This window comes from Plecotus auritus (assembly GCF_963455305.1).
Source record: "Plecotus auritus genome assembly, chromosome: 2".
Lineage (NCBI taxonomy): Eukaryota > Metazoa > Chordata > Mammalia > Chiroptera > Vespertilionidae > Plecotus > Plecotus auritus.
Window position 1 is genome coordinate 17,315,949 of NC_137771.1, and position 20,376 is coordinate 17,336,324.

General features: G+C 44.7%; 1 protein-coding gene across 3 annotated transcripts in view; it reads left to right on the forward strand.

The window, feature by feature from the left end:
- Positions 1-892: 892 nt before the first annotated feature.
- Positions 893-20,376, forward strand: part of WDTC1 (WD and tetratricopeptide repeats 1) — a 53,673-nt gene continuing 34,189 nt past the window's right edge. For 2 of the 3 annotated variants that reach the window (XR_013960001.1, XM_080657394.1), the window contains exons 1-2: positions 969-1,190; positions 19,095-19,242. Coding sequence is in view for 2 of the 3 variants with exons in the window: in XM_080657394.1 (XP_080513520.1) it covers positions 19,195-19,242 (48 nt within the window). In the remaining variant the exon portion in view is untranslated. Of the gene's footprint in view, positions 1,191-19,094; positions 19,243-20,376 lie in introns of all 3 variants that reach the window. The other variant, XM_080657395.1, reaches the window with a different exon arrangement.

The window sequence follows — 20,376 nt, forward strand, 5'->3', positions numbered from 1 at the left end:
AGAAGTTAAGCAGAATGCCCTCCTTGTCACCTTGGGAACTTCCTTAGAAAAGGAGAGAAAAAGGGCTCAAACTGCATCTCTTCATCAAAGGTGGGAACAGCAGTGCCTCCACCTGTCTCAAATGTATCTTATCTCTCGCATCAGCCTGAGGGTTCCCAAAGCGTGTGTGTGTGTGTGTGTGTGTGTGTGTGTGTGTGTGTGTGTGTGCTGGCTCCCCTCCAGGCCACTCCGTGTAGAACGGATTCGCTTTTATTCTCTTCCTTCAGACCCTGGAGACAGAGTGAGGAATGTCAACCTCCCAGAGCTGGAGGGAATATGCTGAGCCTGGCTCTGGGGAACCCTGAGGCCCTTGCCTGGGGGTCCCGCAAATCTGGGACTCTGAGGAAGTCAGGATGAGGCTCTTAGATTGTGTCGGGCTCTGGGGAACAAAGGGTTAGTGCGAGGTTTCTCCCAGAAGCGACGGGAGGGAGCGTTTTACGTGGATGTAGGGTGGGAGGTGCGTCTGCGTAACTAATGGCAACTGGGTGGGGTGGGTGGGGTGGGTGGGCCCAGGGGTGGGTGGGCCCACCCAGCAGCAGCTCTACGACAGAGGGAAAACTACGACTCCCAGGATGCTCCAGGGCTTAGTCCAGCTTTCCCGCCCGCCCACTGGCTGCCGGTCCGGCGAGCGGCAATGTGGATTGGTCGCGACCGTGCGGGGCTCCCCCACTAGCAGGTTAGTGGGCGCCGCCGGCAGCAGACGTTGACCGGGCGCGAGTGGAGGGGGAGCCCGGCTCGCCATTCTGGGAACGGCCGGGCGCTCTCTCCGTAGCGTAGCGGCCGGCTGTGAGGCGCCGGGCGGGGGCGGAGACTGCGTGGCGCAGGCGCGGTGCTGGGCTTCTCCTGGGTCCCCAGACAGCTGGAGGAGATAAACAGAGCAGGAGGAGGGAGGGGAGTGCGTGTGAGAGCGCGCGAGGGAGTGTGAGTGTGTGTGAGCGCGGGTGTGAGACGGTGCGCAGGGGCGGGCGGAGGCGCTGTCCGGCCCTGGCCAGGCGCCGGGCGGAGAGCATGGGAAGGGGCTAGAGCTGCCTGGGCCCACCAGCCCTCTCCCCGGGATCCGCGCCCCCCCTCCCGGGAGAGGGGCCGGGCCCCCCGACCGACATGGGCTCCTGAAGTTGCGCCGCCGCCGGTCCTGGGAAGAGGCCTGACAGGTACGGGGAGCCGCCGCTCCCTGCCCTCCGCGGGCGCAGAGGCGAGGACTGGCTCCGCAGCCCGGCACACGGGCCGCTCGCTCTGGGCCGGCCCCAGCGCTGCCGGCCCGGGGGCCTGAGCTCGCCCACCTCGGGGCTCCTGGGTGTCCCGAGAAGGGTTCAGGCCTCGCTGGGGCGGAGGGCAGAGTGGGCCGGGGGCGGGGTGGGCACGGAGGGCTGGCCGGGACATCGGGGGAAGGCTCTGGGAGTCCGGAGAGGCTCTGCCGTGGGAGAGGTGGAAGGCGTCCCATCACGGGACTTTTTGCGGAGTTTTTGTTTGACAACTGATCTGGCGCGGATTCTCAGGGAGGACGGGGCAGGTGGAAGTGCCGAGAGGGCAACATTTACCTGATCTATTCTCTTAGTTTCTTTCCTTTCTTTTCTTTCTGTTTCTCTCTCTCTCTCTCTCTCTCTCTCTCTCTCTCTCTCTCTCTCTCTCTCCCTCCCTCTCTCTCCTCTCTCTCCTCTCTCTCTCTCTCCCTCTCTCCCCCCCCCCCCCTCTCTCTCTCTCGTCGTGTGTTCGTGTCCAGGCTTCTGGCAGCCGCAGATGTCTTCAGTGACCCATCCTGGCACCGAACTGAACTCTGCCAAGGTTTTCCCACCAGGCGACTCTCTCGCCGGTACAAAGGGCCTTTACTTGGGACCGGACGGGCTATTCAGTGGTCACTTTTTTAAGTAAATAGGAAGTGTGGGGTAGAAGAGAGACTGTGAATCTGCAGGGTCCAATTCTTGTTACTGAAAACTGCAGTGGGACGCCCCTTTGCCAGCCAGGTTGCACTTGCTTAGTGCCTTCCTCTCCTCTGCGGGTGTACTAAGGGTCTCTAAAATGAGGTATGGGGACTTAGGATTAATGTCTGGCAGCCTCATTTGACTATTTCACCCCAAGTCCTTTTCTTCTGTGACTTTCTTTGGCTTCCTGAGGTAGTGGTGGAGCAACTTTAAAGTTTTCCCCTGCGTGTAGAAGCCTGGCAGGTTGGCTGTAGCTTCCTCATTCTTCCCAGGGATGGGGTAGATGATCAGGGTCAAGTGACAGTGAAGAGTTTCCTTTTAGCAAAGCCTGAAACAGATTTGAGAAGAAAACTATTCTGAGGGCATGTCTTGACTTAGAGACATTATGAAATCCCCACATAGGGCACAGGTATTCCCAGTGGCCTGCACTAAGCTTTTCTGTACCTTATAATCCTGAGTGGTCAGTCTCTGTTCACTAGGTGAAGGAACTACTTAAGGCTATTTCTGGTTTGCGTTCTGGCTTATTCTTCCTTGCAATTTTTATGTATTTATTTATTTATTTTACTCCTCACCTAAGCATGTTTTTCCTTGATTCTAGAGAGAGAGGGAGGGAGAGAGAGAAAGGAGAGAAACATTGATTAATTGCCTCCTGTATGCGCCCTGACCCAGGATGGAACCTGCAACCTGGGTATGTGCCCTGACTGGGAATCAAACCTGCGATTCTCCAGTGCACAGATCTATACTCTAACCAGTGGTCGGCAAACTCATTAGTCAACAGAGCCAAATATCACAGTACAACGATTGACATTTCTTTTGAGAGCCAAATTTTTTAAACTTAAACTTCTTCTAATGCCACTTCTTCAAAATAGACTCGCCCAGGCCGTGGTATTTTGTGGAAGAGCCACACTCAAGGGGCCGCAGTTTGCCGACCACGGCTCTAACCCAACCGAGCCACACCAGCCAGGGCTGTAATTTCTATATTTTTTAAGGGATTGAATTGAATCTTGGCTGTTGTTAGATCCTCTATAAGAGACTAAGGAGTAACTGTTAAGGTTCCTTTGGCTGAGTCTGAGACTAACAATGGATTTCTTCATTACAGATTATGGTATTTCATTGGCAGGCAGGAATTACCTTCTCTGCCATAGTTTGTGATCATGCTGCTTTAATAATTCTGGGGTCCTGCTATCCTTCCTTCTTTTGACCTATTTGGAGGCACTTATGTTCAAGTCACATCTCAATTTGTAGTAGCAGTTCTTTGGGTCAGCACTGCAGGATAATTGAACAACAATTCATATTTCTGCCTGGGACTCCTTCCCTTGGGATTACTAACAGAAAGAAAATATATGTAGATTATGGTGATGGTATTAACATTTACAGTTTGCCAGTTTTGAGTTTTAGAGTTATCACACAGCTGACAATTTTTCTAGCGGGAAGAAAGTCAGTATTGACTCCTAGGACATCCTGTGTAGTGTATTTTCACACACCTGAACTTCAGGATCTTAAAGGATATAACTAAAGGTCCCCACTAAACATGTGTGGATCTGGAGGGACCAACTATTGGGAAGATGCAGAACTGTTGCTCCTTTCTGAATTAGGAAATGTGGCCCACATGTGGCCCCTTGGTTTCAGAGAGGAAGTAATAGACAGCATGTAATATGGTGATATTACCTTTTCTTTTGGTTTAATGATACGTCCTGTTTTTATCTTTTTTCATCCTCACCTTTCCAGATTCTCCACTGCATCTTTGGGCTGCCATTGCAGATGGTCCACATAACTCCTAGGCTGTGCTTTCTTCTCAGACAGCTCTTCAGAAACCCATCAGAAACCAGTCCCTTGGTGTTATGTTTAATTCTGACTAATTTACTTTGAGAGATATATACTAATTGACATGCATCCTAAAAAGTGACTGCTATTGTTTGGGTCTATCCTAAGTAGTGTTATTACTTTAATTTAATCTTCATGACTGCCCTGTGAGGTGAAAATAATTTTCTGTATTATACATATGAAGATACAGGTTCAGCCCTAGCCAGTTTGACTCAGTGGATAGAGCACCGGCTTGTGGACTAAAGGGTTCCTGGTTTGATTCCAGTCAAGGGAACGTACCTTGGTTGCAGGGTCCTCCCTGGCCCAGGGCCTGGTCAGGGCTGGTGCAGGAGGCATTGATATTTCTCTGTCTTTCCCTCTCTCTTTCACTCTCTCTAAAAATCAATGGAAAAATATCTTTGGGTGAGTACTAACAACAAAAAACAAAACAAAAAAAGATAGAGCTTCAGAGATGTTAAATAACTTGCTTTAAGGTCACACAGCTAGTAAGGGAAAGGCTCCAAATTCAAACCCAGATCTGTCACTTCTAGGACTGTGACACATGAGGAAGAGCTGAAAGGACCAAAGCTAGGAGTCTGGGAAACATGATACCTGCCTTCAGATACTTGAAGATCTGTCACGTGGAAAGGGAACTGACTTTCTCTGTGTGATTCTGGAAGGCAGAACTAGGATCAAAGGGTGGAAATTCCAAGAGGGTAGACAGCTTGATAGAAGAGAATTTGGCTTTCCAAAAACAAAATGGGCTGCCTTATGAGGGAGGGAGTTACCCACTATTAGAGGTATTCAAGGAGAGGTTTTGCCACTTCTTATCACGGATATAATAGAGAAGTTCATATGTATGTAGGTAATTCGATTAAGTGATCTTTTAGTACTCTCAATTCTATTATGTGAAAATTATGTCAAAGTCCCGTCCTTTTGATCTGTGAAAAACGAATACTTTGTGCCAGGCACTTGCTAGACACTTTTCCTATAATATCTCATTTAATCATCAGAAATCCCCTAGGACAGCTTAATCACAAGGAACAACAACAGCCTGTAATTATTGGAATCGAGAGTCTAGGTCAGTGGTCAGCAAACTCATTAGTCAACAGAGCGGCAAACCACGGCTCGCGAGCTGCATGTGGCTCGCAAGCCGCAGTTTGCCGACCACTGCCCTAGGAGATAGGTATTATTGTTATCCCCACTTTACAAATGAGGAAACTGAGATTCCAGAAAGTTAAAAATATATATACTGGAGGTTACATAGCAAATAGTAGTAGGCTGGTTTTGTGTGGGGTTTTTTTGTGTGTGTTTTTTTTAAACAGGGCTGATATTTGAGCCTATGTCTGCACTTTCTTAGATGTGTGACCTAGGGTAAATCATATGTCCTCTCTGAGCTAGATTTCTTTGTGAAATGAGACTTGTGACAGCACCCACTTTACAATGGGTTAATGAGGACTAAATGATGTAATATATGCTTTTCACTAGACCTCACTGGTTGCCCTCAAGAGTCTAGTCTTGGGAGTAAAGGGATATTTTGGTTTCTTCAGGGTGAATTCAGACCTGACTGAAACCCTGAGAACTCTGGGGTTCATTCTTTGTGTTATTAGTAATAGCTGCCAACTCCTCAAAGGGCTTTGTGGCATTAGTGACTAATACCTTAAAAACTTGAGGCCTGAATAAGAGGATTCAGCCCTAGCCGATTTGGCTCAGTGGACAGAGGTTCGGCCTGCGGACTGAAGGGTCCCGGGTTCGATTCTGGTCAAGGGCACATGCCTGGGTTGCGGGCTCAGTCCCCAGTAGGCAGCCAATCAGTGATTCTCTCTCATCATTTATGTTTCTATCTCTCTCTCCCTTCCTCTCTGAAATCAATAAAAAATATATTTTAAAAAAAGAGAATTCAATAAACAGGTTGGAATATAGGAGTTAGTGCAGAAAAATTCTCACCCTTCTCTAGAGTCAGAATCAGGGATCACTGTTTGCCTTTTTATATTTAAAGTCTTACTTTAGGATGTACAAGATCACAATTGTTAGAGCTGTGATAGAGCTAGATGCCAAGAATAATAACCTTTAATCTCCCTGTAGCCATCTGGGGAGGTATTAAACCCATTTCTTGGAGTTTGGGAGCACAGAACAGGATCAGACCTATATAGAGGCTCTTTGGAGGCAGTGTTAGGATCAGGACCTTGGTAGAATTTTGTCCTTGTTTATAACCTCCAGATTCTATTTTCAGATAGCATAAAACTGTGCTTATCCCAGAACCTTTTATTTTAAAAAAATATTTTCTTGATTTCAGACAGGAAGGGAGAGGGAGAGAGAGAGAGAAACATCAATGATGAGAGAGAATCACTGATAGGCTGCCTCCTGCATGCCCCCTACTGAGGATCTAGCAACCTGGGCATGTGCCCTTGACTGGAATCAATCCTGGGATCCTTCAGTCCGCAGGCTGACTCTCTGTCCATTGAGCCAAACCAGCTAGGGCTATCCCAGAACCTTTCAGAGAGTCTTTCTCAAGAATGGGAGTCGGGCATTTCTGGTCAGGTAACTTCATAAGTTGAGGCCTGTTTGGGTGCTGATGACTTACCTGTACCCTCTTGAGTCAGACATCTGTATGTAACACAGCTAAAACTGAAATAGAAGGAAGCATTTCCAAATTGATTGGCTTAATGTCCCTTGACCTTTCTGCTAGGAGTAAAGTTAGAGGGTGAAACTTCAAAGCCTTCCTTATGAGATACTTTGAGTCATGGCAGGATAAAGATGCAAGCCGAAGGCAAAATCCAAGACTGGATGCTCGTAAAAACAGTGAGAGAGTACAGTATTATCAAAATATGCTCCCTTTTCTCTTTCTGTTCTCTTCCACTATCATAAGGTAATTGTGGCCTAGAAGGCAGGTAAATTAGCTGTGATCACTGAAAAGCAAACTTCTGAAAACATCAAGGAAATTAATTTCACAAAGCTCACATGGCAAAACAGAACCTGTTCAGGCAGAGAAGACATCAAGGTTAGTTTTCATCCAGAGTCTCCCACAAAATGAAAGATTTCTTAGGATGGACTTACACATAAAAAGCTTCTGTCAGCCCCATATGAACACCTCATTTGAGCCTGGAGCCTCAAAGATGGCAAAGAACTTTTCCAAAGATGCTTAGCAGATAGGCCAGTCCTACCGAGCACACCTTTTTTAGATGCTGTCCTTGTGCCAACTTAGTCCATGACCCTGAAATGCACTCTTTTTTTTTCTTTATTTAAATTCTTTATTGTTTAAAGTATTACATATGTCTCCTTTTTCCCCCATTGACCTTTCATTGGCCGTTCCCACTCCCCAGCACATGCCCTCACCCCCCTACTGTCTGTGTCCATTGATTATGCTTATATGCATGCATACAAGTCCTTTGGTTTATCTCTTACTCCCCCCTCCCCTGCTTTCCCTCTGAGTTTGGATGGTCTCTTTGATGCTTCTATGTCTGGATCTATTTTTGTTCATCAGTTTATGTTGTTCATTATATTCCACAAATGAGTGAGATCATGTGTTATTTATCTTTTTTCCGACTGGCTTATTTCACTTAGCATAATGCTCTCCAGATCCATCCATGCTGTTGCAAATGGTAAGAGTTCCTTTTTTACAGAAGCATAGTATTCCATTGTGCAGACGTATCACCATTTTTTAATCCACCCATCTGCTGATGGGCATTTAGGCTATTGAAAGTTGTGCTGCTATGAACATAGGGGTGCATATATCCTTTCTGATTGATGTTTATTTGAAATGCACTCTTTATTGTGTTTGAGACCAGCAGAGTCAAGGTGATTGTGATTCCTTAGCTTAACCCTAACAAATGGTAGGAGGAAAAATTTCTTTTACGCAAGACTACTTGGACATGGCCTGATTACAGATGGTAATAGTAACTACTTTTTAATGGCCAACTGTATGGGTCCTGCAATTAACTTATCTAGTTTGACTCTCCATTTAATGACTCTAACTTTGGGCAAATTACCTTCTCTATGGATCAGATCCTTCATCTGTAAAATGAGGATAATAATAGTACCTGTCACATAGGGTTGTTCTGAGTAGTAGTCAGATAACACTTGTAAAATGCTTAGACTGTTCAATAAATATTTACCAGGCTCAGTGGCAGGTATTTTACATGTATGGCTCTTTCATTTCTTAACACTCTGCAAAGGTAGGCATTACTATCTCTGTTTTACAGATTAGGAAACCCAGATATAGAAATGCTGTCACACAGAAAGTAGGTAGCAGAACTGGGATTGGAACCTTAGGTGTCCCAGACTCCACAGCCCAACTCATTTTATTTTGCTAGTTCCAGTGAGCTTTAGGCATTGGAAGTGCATTTATCTTTCTTTACCATAGGAATGCTCAAATAGAAAACCACCACAAATAGAGTGAAAGGAAAGGTGCGTACATCTTTTGCATAATTCAGAATGTTGAAAAGGGGTCAGTTGTCACTCCTGCTTAGGGCAATTCCCTGCAGTGGGAGGCAGCATGCCCAGAGGAAAGATGGGAGTTCAAGCTCTACTCTACTGCTACGTAGCAGTGTGTCCTTAGAATCAGGATAGTAGCATTGAAAGGGGTTTTGTAGCTCATCTCCTAGGACCTAGTCTATCTCCCATTTTACAGATGGGAAATGGGCTAGCAAAGTGAAATGCCTCACTGAGGGTCATACTGCCTGTTAGAGGCAGGGCCTGGCCTGGAGCACAGACTGTAGATCCCAGTCCAGTACTTCTTCCTCAGTACCACATAACATTGTGCTTCAGTTCTCCCTAGTTAAATGGGGATGATAATAGCTTCTTCACAGGATTGTTGTAGAGTTCAAATTAAAAGCATGAACAAAAGTACTCTGTTAGGTATAAAACACTGTTTGTATGTAAGGTAGTCGTGCTGTTATTCAGTAAGTATTTATTGGTACCCATTAAGCCCATATCACTTACTGGAGACCTAAAAGGATCAATAGATGAATCAGATGAAGAGCTGGCCCTCAGGATGCTTTTAGTTTTTAAAAAAGAAGTCAAGAGGAGGCTTTCTTTCCTTCCTACTTACTTTCTTTTTTTTGCATGGAATTACATCTCTGTGTTGCTAAAGTCCCATTTCACTTAATTCAGTCCTGGAAGATGTGCAGCTGGGAATTTAGTAGAGCTAGAAACAAAGCCAGCATCCAAAATCTCCATGCCAGCCCGACCAGAGTGGGTCTTTTATATATATTGAAAATAAAAAGTCTCCGTTCCATGGTGGAGCTGGGTCAGGTTTAGCATTAGGCTAGTTGCAGTCCATTGTGTTGGGTCCACAGGCATGAGGGATTGCTCAGTTGCAGGCTTGATCCCTGTCCCTGGTCGGGACATGTGCGGGAGGTAACCGATTGATATGTCCCTTTCACATTGATGTTTCTCTTAAAGGAAGCTTTCTTAAACAATTTTTTACTTCACGGAAATAATACTGTCACTCACACTTAGTAAATTATCCAGTTGTGTCATGTAATCCTCACAACAGCACTAACATAGGTACTATTATCTTCATGTAACAGGTGAAGAAATAGCCAGTGTTTCTGGAACACTTGCCACATGTCAGGTATTGTACTGTTTTACAATGTATCATCTCAATGTTTCCAATGCTCCTATGAGATAGATCTTAGCACATATACCTACATGGCAGGTTAAAAAAAAAAAAAAAAAACAAGAAAAAAACAACCCAGGAGCTTAAAGTGAAATAGTTTTGCCCAAGATCATACAACCTAGTGTGTAGTAGAGCCAGATTCAAACTCAAGTTTCTTTCAGTACAAAGCTAGTTCCAACAGCTATTTTTTTCCTATCTAATAAAAGAGTAATATGCAAATTGACCATCACTCCAACACACAAGATGGCTGCCCCCATGTGGGCACAAGATGGCCGCCACAAGATGGCCAGCAGGGGAGGGCAGTTGGGAGGGACCAGGCCTGCAAGGGAGGGCAGTTGGGGGCGATTAAGCCTGCAGGGGAGGGCAGTTAGGGGTGATCAGGCCAGCAGAGGAGGAAAGTTGGGGGCAACTGGGCCTGCAGGGAAGGGCAGTTGCGGGGGACCCAGGCCTGCAGGGGAGAGCAGTTGGGGGTGACCAGGCTGGCAGAGGAGGGAAGTTGGGGGCAAACAGGCTGGCAGGGGAGCAGTTAGGCATCAATCAGGCTGGCAGGGGAGTGGTTAGGGGGTGATCAGGCTGGCAGGCAGAAGTGGTTAGGGGCAATCAGGAAGGCAGGCAGGCAAGCAGTTGGGAGCCAGCAGTCCTGGATTGTGAGAGGGGTCCAGATTGGAGAGGGTGCAGGCTGGGCTGAGGGACACACACCCCCGTGCATAAATTTTGTGCACCGGGTCTCTAGTATTATTATAAAAGCAGCAAATGTTTACAATACTTGGAAAATACAGAGGAACAGAGAGAAAAAGACACCTGTTGTCCTACCAGAGAGCTAACATTTTGGTGCATATCCTGGTCAGGGTGTATGCAGGAGGCAACCAATCGATGTGTTTCTCTCACATTGATATTTCTGTCTTTCCCTTTCTCTTCCACTCTCTCTAAAGATCAATGGAAAAATATCCTCAGGTGAGGATTTAAAAAAAAAAAAGAAAATTGAAACTCAGAAGGGTTAAGTATTTTGTCTCAGAATGTACTGATTGACACAATGAGAAGGCTGGAATTCAGTAAGTATTTTAAGTCTGTTTCTCTTTCTGCCACATTATCCAGAGCCCAAACAAGGACATGGCACATGTGAAATAGGTGGTTCCTGATGTGTGTTTGGGATATTAGCATTCAATCCCTGGTTCCAGATGAGTACTTCCTCCAGGTGTACTTTGTTCTAAGGCTGGTTGACCTTAGGCTATGTTACTGGTACCCTTTGCATTATGAAGTAGATTAATTCCTCCAAATTGAATTGTTAATTGAATTTCATTTATTTTTGTTGTTAATCCTCACCTGAGGATATTTTTCCCACTGATTTTCATTTATTTTTTTTAATATTTTTTATTGATTTCAGAGAAGAAAGGAGAGAGAGAGAGAGAGAGAGAGAGAAACATCAATGATGAGAATCATTGATTGGCTGCCTCCTTGCACACCCCTCTCGGGATCGAGCCCACCACCCGGGCATGTGCCCTGACCGGGAATTGAACTGTGACCTCCTGGTTTATAGGTCGATGCTCAACCACTGAGCCACCCCAGCCAGGCTCCATTGATTTTTAGAAAAACTGGAAGGGAGGGACAGGGAGGAGAAGAAAGAGAGAAACATCAATTGGTTGCCTCCCCCAACTGGGGCCAGGGATCGAACCTGCAACCCACGTACATACCCTTGACTGGGAATTGAACCTGAGATCTTTCAGTGTGTGCCCAACACTCTAACCACTGAGCAAAACAGGCCAGCATGAATTTTATTTCTTATTAGCTCCCTTTATAATAGCAGAGATATGTCCATGGAAGACAGTTTCATAATAAGTTAAATAAGTTAAAAGCTCTTCCTCTTCCTCTAGCTAGAGTACAAAGGTTTAAGAATGGCATCTGCTATAATTTAGGCCAGTGGTCGGCAAACTCATTAGTCAACAGAGTGGCAAACCGCGGTTCACGAGCCACATGTGGCTCACGAGCTGCGGTTTGCCGACCACTGATTTAGGCTATTGCAGACCAGCTCTAGTTGATACTCAGTGAAAAGGAAAAAGAAGGAAGCCAGTTGCTAGGAGTGGGGAATATGAAAAATATAAAAATACCTTAAGGCACAGAGGAAAACATATGACATAATATTATAAAGAAAATATGAGCTGCGATGCAGATGTTACACCTCCCAAAAAGTATTCTATTCCTGGAGCTCTAAAATGTCTTGCATATCACCAGTTAACCCCATTCCTTCCACAAACTTTTAACTTAGGCTTAAGTTAAAAGCCCGCAACCGGGGCATGTGCCCTTGACTGGAATCGAACCCGGGACCCTTCAGTCCACAGGGCAATTCTCTATCCACCAAGCCAAACTGGCTAGGGCTAGAGAAACAAATTAGCCCTCAATCTTATAAGAGCTTTAAGTATTTAAATAAGAGTATGTTCAGTTAATGTGCTTTCCTTAGAATGAAGACTACATATGAAAAGTTGCTTGTGATCTGTTAAAGTTCTCATTATTCATTAGTAATTTCCAAATTTTTTCTTGCTCTACTGTCAGATGTTTAGTTTGTTTCCCCCTGGTCATTCTTGTACTTCCTTCTAAGATGTATGAGTAAAAAGCATAAGCAAGATTTAATGTCATTCCATGTTTTCCTTTTGAATTTACTTTCTAGTTATTAATGTTGGTCATTCAGTTAAATTAGCCTTTTTCAGTCCCTCTGTGGAGCTCTGATTACAATAGCCTTGGTACCATTGATATTCAATTAATAACAACCGTATTGTGTGCTCTTGAAAACAAGGGTCTGTGTTTGTCTTGTTTTTTTGCCGTATTTTCAAAGTCTAGCACAGTACTTGGTATAGTGGGCATTGACAATTTTAATTCTTAATGTCACTTATTTCAGTCTTTTTGCCTCTTAGCAGCATGAACGTTATGTACTTCGCTGGGCTAGAGAATGAAATCCCCTTGTAGTCCTTTTTAGTGTTTAATCATATATATACACGTGTGTGTGTGTGTGTGTACACACACACACACACACATACACACACACACACTAGTGGCCTGGTGCACGGATTTGTGTACATTGAAAGGAAATTCATTAGAAGAAATATTTTAATACTGCTATTTGCCCTTTCTCTATAATAGAAGTGTCAACCAAATTCACAATCAACAATGACAGATTGAAACACACACGTGTGATTGGCGCCAGCCAGAGTTTTATAGGTATCGCATATGCACTAGTCAATGTTTATTTTTAAATTGCCAGTGCGCGTCATATGTACCAGTTGACCGACCAGATGTACAGTCGGTCACTTAGCCTTTTATATATGTACTAGTGACCCGGTGCATGGATTTGTGCACATTGAAAAGAAATTAATTAGAAGGTGGCTGGTGGGGCGGGATTGGGCAAGATAGGTGGGACATGCCCTGGAGCCAACCTCCCGTGGTCCCTCCCCAGCGTCTGCAGAGTGAGTGGGGTCCCTTGGCCTGGCCTGCGGGATTGGACCCAAACCAGCTCTCCAACATCCCCTGAGGGGTCCCGGAGTACAAGGGGGAACTCTGCAAAGTTGCTGTTGTACAGGGTGTGGAACGCAAATGTAAATGTGCAGTAAACCAGATTCAGGGCCAACAGTGCCCCAGCAACAACATAACCCACAGCTGAAGGTGGAATCACATGGCCCCACGAGGAATTAGGCTCCCTCCTCTCTGGTTTTGGGGTGCATCACCCTAGAACCGCCACTGCCAAGTCACTGCAGCTCAGCAGCTCCTACATTGAGCGTCTGCCTCCTGGTGGTCAGTGCGCATCATAGTGACCGGTCAGATGGTCGGATACTTAGTATATTAGCCATATATAGATAGATAGATAGATGTATATATATATGTGTGTGTGTATACATATAAAACTTTGTTCGATTCCAAATCATTCATTCAGATCATTCCATATCTATGAGTTAGTTCTTTACTCTGTAGAATTGACTGTTTCAGAGCCCTCCTTAAAATAATGCTTTTAAAATTTGACCATGATTAAATCTTCTCATATTCAGATAACCATTTATTGATCTGATTATTTATATTTGAGATACTTTTTTATTGTTTTTAAATATTTTTATTGATTTCAGAGGGCAAGGTAGAGGGAAAGAGATAGAAACATCAATAATGAGAGAGAATCATTGATCATTTGCCTCCTGCAGGCCACCTACTGGGCTTGCAACCCCAGCATGTGCCCTGACTGGAATTGAAATGTGACCTCCGGTTCATAGGTCGATGCTCAACCACTGAACCATGCTGGCTGGGCTATTTGGACTGAAGTATGGCGCTAGTTATGTTTCTTGGTAGATTTGAGGGTATTTCCTCCTAATGTTAATCTTCTAAATAAACCCTGCTTAGAAGTATTTCCACTTGTGCCTATCTGCCTGTAAGCATTTGTGGAAAGGCACTGAATTCCTGTTTCCTTGAGAGGGGAGGGCTGTGACCCAGAATGAGCTATCTGCTGGTATGCTATCATTTCATCTCATGATGGGAACAGAAATACCAACTGAGTTATTAAATTTGATGTTTGGTGTTTGAAACCTCTGTATACTAGTTTGATAGTGTTTTAAAATTCCAATTTCCATTTTACTATTTACCTACATTATAGTGATTTTTTGCTTGTCTGGTTTCTCTGCTTTTTCCTTTTAGTATTTCCAAGCCGCACACCAATCTTAACTAAAGCCCCTTGTCTTTGACTCTCTGCTGTGTTAATATAGGTACTATGTCTTTTATCTCAGTACTGCCCCATGTCTAACACAGTGCTTGATACTTGGTAAATTCTCAGTATATGTTTTAAGAAAATTAGTGAATGAGTATTGACAATTTAGTTGGCTCTTTTGGTGAATTCTCATAGTGATCATTACTCTAGGAAATTAATAGTATGCATAATAGTATGCAGCTCCAGTTTATTAGCTATGTAGCATTGTGAAAATTGTTTCATGTCTATTATTCTATTTCATCATCTGTAAAATGATAGTAGTAGCATCTACCATACAGTGAAAGCTTTTTTTTTGAGCCAGTCTTCCTCTATGGCCGTAGCACTAGTTCTGTCTCCTCAGAAGGGTCCTCCCCTAGTTCTTTGTGACTTCTTGTCATTCATGTTTCAGGTTAAATGTCATCTTCTCAGAGAGCCTCTCTGCACTGGGCATGATTTGTGGTTGTAAGCCACAGAAACCAACTCTGACAGATTATTGAAAGGATATTAGGGAAACTTACAAAATGTCATGGAAGGCCACAAAGCCAGGCTTGAAGAATGGGCTAGAACAAGGGAAACTGGGTAGCAGCCAAGACCCACAGCCAAAATCATTCACAGAACCAGTCCATGAGGTCACTTCCACCCCTTATATAGCTAATATCACTACCTCCAGTTGATTGGACCTTCATGGCCATTGTAGCTGCCCCTTGCTGCCAGCGTGGACTCTCCGTGTCCTCTGACTCTTTGATACCAAATCCCAGTTAAGGTCTGGGGCTGATGTGCCAGGTTGGCAAAACCAAGGTTGTGTTCACAAACTCTAATTTCAAGGGAGCCTCAGGAAGAGAATCTTAGTCTCCACCATTTTTACTTCATAGTGGGAGAGAGCTCTGCCTCTAACCAGACTCTTTAGATGGGGAATTAGCAAAATACTAGAGGCCCGGTGCACAAAATTCATGCACGGGGGAGGGGGGGGGTGTCCCTCAGCCCAGCCTGCACCCTCTCCAATCTGAGATCCCTCTCACAATCCAGGACTGCTGACTCCCAACTGCTCTCCTGCCTGCCTTCCTGATTGCCCCTAACTGCTTCTGCCTGCCAGCCTGATCACCCCCTAACCACTCCCCTGCAAGCCTGATTGATGTCTAACTGTTCCCCTGCCAGCCTGTTTTCCCCTAACTGCCCTCCCCTGCAGGCCTGGTCACTCCTAACTGCCCTCCCCTGCAGGCTTGATCGCCCCCAACTGCCCTCCCTTGCAGGCCTGGTCCCTCCCAAGTGCCCTCCCTTGCTGGCCTGATCGCCCACAACTGCCCTCCCTTGCAGGCCTGGTCGCTCCCAACTGCCCTCCCCTGCTGGCCATCTTGTGGTGGCCATCTTGTGTCCACATGGGGGCAGGATCTTTGACCACATGGGGGAAGCCATCTTGTGTGTTGGAGTGATGGTCAATCTGCATATTACTCTTTTATTAGATAGGATAGAGGCCTGGTGCATGGGTGGGGGCCAGCTGGTTTGCCCTGAAGGGTGTCCTGGATCAGGGTGGGGGTTCCCTTGGGGCCTGTGATGGTTTGCAGGCTGGCCACGCCCCCTGGCGACCCAAGCAGAGGCCCTGGTATCTGGGGTTTATTTATCTTCTACAATTGAAACTTTGTAGCCTGGAGCGGAGCCAAGCCTTCTGCTTGCTCCGTGGCAGCAGCCATTTCTGTTGGGATTTATGTATCTTCTATAATTGAAACTTTGTATCCTTAAGTGGAGGCCTGGGCCAGCCAGGCTGTTTGGAAAGCTTGGCTTCCTCCATCACCGGAGGCAGCCCAGCCTCCTGCTCTTTCCAGCTCCGTGGCTGCTGCCATTTCTGTTTGGTTTTATGTATCTTCTATCATTGAAACTTTGTAGCCTTGAGTGGAGGCCTAGGCCGGCAAGGGCAGGCGGAAAGCTTGGCTTCCTCCATTGCTGGGGAAACCCAAGCCTCCCTCCTGCTCTCTGTGGCTGTAGCCATCTTGTTTGGGTTTATTTGCATATTTGCTCCTGATTGGCTGGTGGGTGTGGCTTTGTGGGTGTAGCAGAGTGATGATTAATTTGCATATTACTCTTTTATTATATAGGATAGGAAGGGGTTCAAATGCTGAACAGCCAGAAAACACACATGTGTACCTCATCATCTTTGACTTCAAGTCTAAAAGTAGCCCATCAATCTCTCATATCAACTTGTGGTGTTGTTTTTTCCATCATAGCACTTTTTAAAAAAATATATTTTATTGATTTTTTTTACAGAGAGGAAGGGAGAGGGATAGAGAGTTAGAAACATTGATGAGAGAGAAACATCGATCAGCTGCCTCCTGCACACTCCCCACTGGTATGTGTCAGCAACCAAGGTACATGCCCTTGACCGGAATTGAACCTGGGACCCTTGAGTCTGCAGGCCGATGACGCTCTATCCACTGAGCCAAACTGGTTAGGGCCCATCATAGCACTTTTCACTACTGGATATATTCTTATTTTATTTGTATTATTATATATCCCCTCCTCCTAGAATGCAAGTACCATGAGAGTAAGGAAGTTGCCTGTTTTAGTCACTGCTGTATTCCCTGGGGCTGGAATAGTAGCTGGCATATAACAGAAGCTTCTGTTGACTAATGAGTTTGCCAACCACTGGGATAGGGGCTTAATCACAAGGAACAACAGCCTGTAATTATTGGAATCGAGAGTCTAGGTCAGTGGTCGGCAAACTCATTAGTCAACAGAGCGGCAAACTGCGGCTTGCGAGCCACATGTGGCTCACGAGCCGCAGTTTGCCGACCACTGCTTTAGACCAAGTGACATGATTTCTTCAGCAAAATGACAGAAAAAATGAAGAAGAGGAAGAATTGTCATGGATTAAAAAGGATTTAAGAGACAACAACACTCAGTGTGTGAATATTATTTGAGTCCTAATTCAATCACAGTGACAGTAAAAAGACATTTTTGAGCAAGTGGAGAAATATGAACATGGACTGGATATTTAATGTTACTGAGGAATTATTAATATTTTTAGATGTGATAATGGTATTATGCTTACTTTTATAAAATTGTCCTTGTTTCTCAGAGATATACACTGAACTATGGTTGAAATAATATGTTTGAGAATTACTTTAGGGGAAACTTGGATGGAGTATAGGTAAATCCTGATCAGCTAGATGTTCGTAATTACCAAAGCTGGTGATGGGCATTTGGTAAGTCATTATACTTGTTACTAATGACCCAGTGCACAAATTTGTGTACATTGAAAGGAAATTAATTAGAAGAAATATTTTAATATCACTATTCGCCCTTTCTCTATAATGGAAGTGTCAACCAAATTCATGATCAACAATGACAGATGGAAACACATGTGTGATTGGTGCCAGCGAGAGCTTTATATGTGTCACGCATGCATGAGTCAACTTAGCCTTTTCTTGATATAGAATAAACTTGCTTAATTAGACCTGCTTTCTGATTTAGCTAAACTTTTTCCAGCCCAGTGAAGCACCCCAACTTCTCTTTCAGGTAATTATCAGCAACACAGCAATAAATATCAACACGAAGCAGATTATTATTATAGATCACACAGGGAGAACAAGAGGTAAAATACTGAACTGCAGCAGTGTTTGACTATATTCTGCAGAGTGAGAAAACCTGAAGTCATTTTCAAGGTCCACCATTTCTTCTTTTCAGTCAGGTCAAGTTTCTAAGCTTTCTAAATCTCCGTTTTCCAGCTAATGAAAAGAAAATAGGATTCCATCGAGTCTCCCATCTACCTACTTCAGGACTTCTGTGAGGACCAAATGAGATGAGGCATGGGAAAACGCTTCACAGACATTTGATTAAAGTGTGAAATGTTTCTACCTGGCTATAAAGCAAGTCCTGTTCCTGGGCTGAAGAAACTCCAAGGAGGCTAGTCACTAGGGAGAGGAAGGCGGGCGTTGCTACGTGACGTCATTGCCCGGATGGACACAGCATATTAGCCTTTTATATATATGATTCTAGTTTTTTTATGCTTGAAATTTTCCATAAGAAAAAGTTTACAAGAGAGATGATAATAAAAAAAGATAACTGATAGTATTATTTATTGAAAGAGCATCATGTTATTATGTAAACATTTGATGTGATGTAAGCATTTTTCTTTCACAGGTAGCATTTCTAATGATGCATAATATAATATAGTTGTACATTATTTAACCCCTCTATCATTAGAAACTTGTAAAAGCAAATTTTTTTGTTTGATTTTACAAAATCTGTGATGAATATGCTTGGGTATAGAACTTTCTTGGGGGAGGGTTATGGAACTTTTAGATTTAAAAAAAAAAAAAAAAAAAGTTTCAGCCCAGCCAGTGTTGCTAGGTGGTTGAGCATCGACTCATGACCCAAGATTGGATTCATGGTCAGGACACATGCTCAGGTTGCAGGCAGACCCTCAGTAAGGGGAGTGCAGGAGGGAGCCAATCGATGTTTCTCTCACTTTGATGTTTCTTCTATCTCTCTATTCCTCTCCCTTCCTCTCTGTAAAATAAACAAAAACAAAATAAAAATGGAAAAGGATGACACTTTAAAAAAAGTTACAGACTGGTTGCCACAGATACATTCTGAGCAAGTGAAACGACATCTTTCTTGCTGTGTACCTTGGTCTTATTTTCAGGATATGCTTCCATCTTCCTTTACACTCATATCCAACCCCCCATTTTCTGGTGAAGTATACATGACTTATTCGGTGTTTGTTCCAGTACTTTCTGTGGCTGTGAGTCATTGTCTCCCCCTCCCCTATGCCACTTGTCCTCCAAAGCAGCGGTTGCCAACTGGTGGTCCGTGGACCACTGGTGGTCCATGAGGCCCAAAAGGTTGGTGACCAATGCTCCAGAGGATCCTCAGCACTGTGCCATAAATCACAGGCAATAGCCAGTTCACTGGGTAGGCTGGGGGGCTGTTTTAGGGGTGAAATTGGGACTCTGAAGCTACCTTATTCCATGCCCCAAGGTTTGATGATTTTTTTCCTCCACAGGTAATTAAATGTATGTCCTGCGGACCTGGGCTTTGCTGGAATGCTCAAGGGTTCTGAAGATCTTTCTCTAGCTTCCTTCTGTTGAATCCATTAAGAGAAGATGGCAAAAGTCAACATAACTAGAGACCTCATTAATAGGCAGATCAAGGTAAGCCACCCAAACCCCTAAACCAGAGCATGAGGTCCTTTCTTTCCCACAGGTTCAGTTTTTAGCCAAAGAAACTGAGGGTTAGAGTTGGTGACTTGCCTAAAGTCACATAGCTAATTAGTGACAGACTCTGGACTAGAACCAATAAAATTCATGAAGACTCCCCTGTCCACGTGCTTATACCTGGGCCTTTGAGATTAATGGAGATAAATGAGAGAGGAGAACCATCAGTATGGTGTGCATGTGTGTGCACATTCATGTGTGTGTATGTGTGTTTGTGCGTGCTTGAGCACATGCATATGTATGTGGGGGGGGGGTTACAGCAAGAGTAAATGTAGCTTCTTTGTGCTGCTCCAGTTGCTAATTTTAAAAAATATATTTTTATTGATTTCAGAGAGGAAGATAGAGGGAGAATCATTGATTGGCTGCCTCCTGCGCGCCCCCCACTGGGGATCGAGCCGGCAGCCCGGGCACGTGCCCTTGACCAGAATCGAACATGGGACCCTTCAGTCCGCAGGCCAATGCTCTATCAACTGAGCCAAACCAGCCAGGGCTCCAGCTGCTAAATTGAACATATAAGAACCTGGGAGAGTCTTAGTCCCAGTTCAGCTTAGACTCTTTCTTCTCTTCGAGGATCTCCTGTACCAAACAAAGCCTGCACCTATCCTTTGCAGGATGTACATAGAAGACACTCCAGTACTATGAGATGAGTGGATGACTGGGGAGTCAAGTTCATTTAGAGAGGTAGCCCAGGGAAACCCTTAGTAAAAGAGAATAGGGGCCAAAACCGGTTTGGCTCAGTGGATAGAGCGTCGGCCTGCGGACTGAGGGGTCTCGGGTTCGATTCCGGTCAAGGGCATGTACCTTGGTTGTGGGCACAACTCCAGTGGGAGGTGTGCAGGAGGCAGCTGATCGATGTTTCTCTCTCATCGATGTTTCTGACTCTCTATCCCTCTCCCTTCCTCTCTGTAAAAAAATCAATAAAATATATTTTAAAAAAAAAAAAAAAGAGAGTTTGTCTACTTTAAAAAAAAAAAAAAAGAGAGAGAATAGGGGTTTAATGCACACCAAGACATGATGTGCTTCTCTAGTAAGAACCCTAAGCTGGACCTGGCCAGCAGGGCTCAGTGGTTG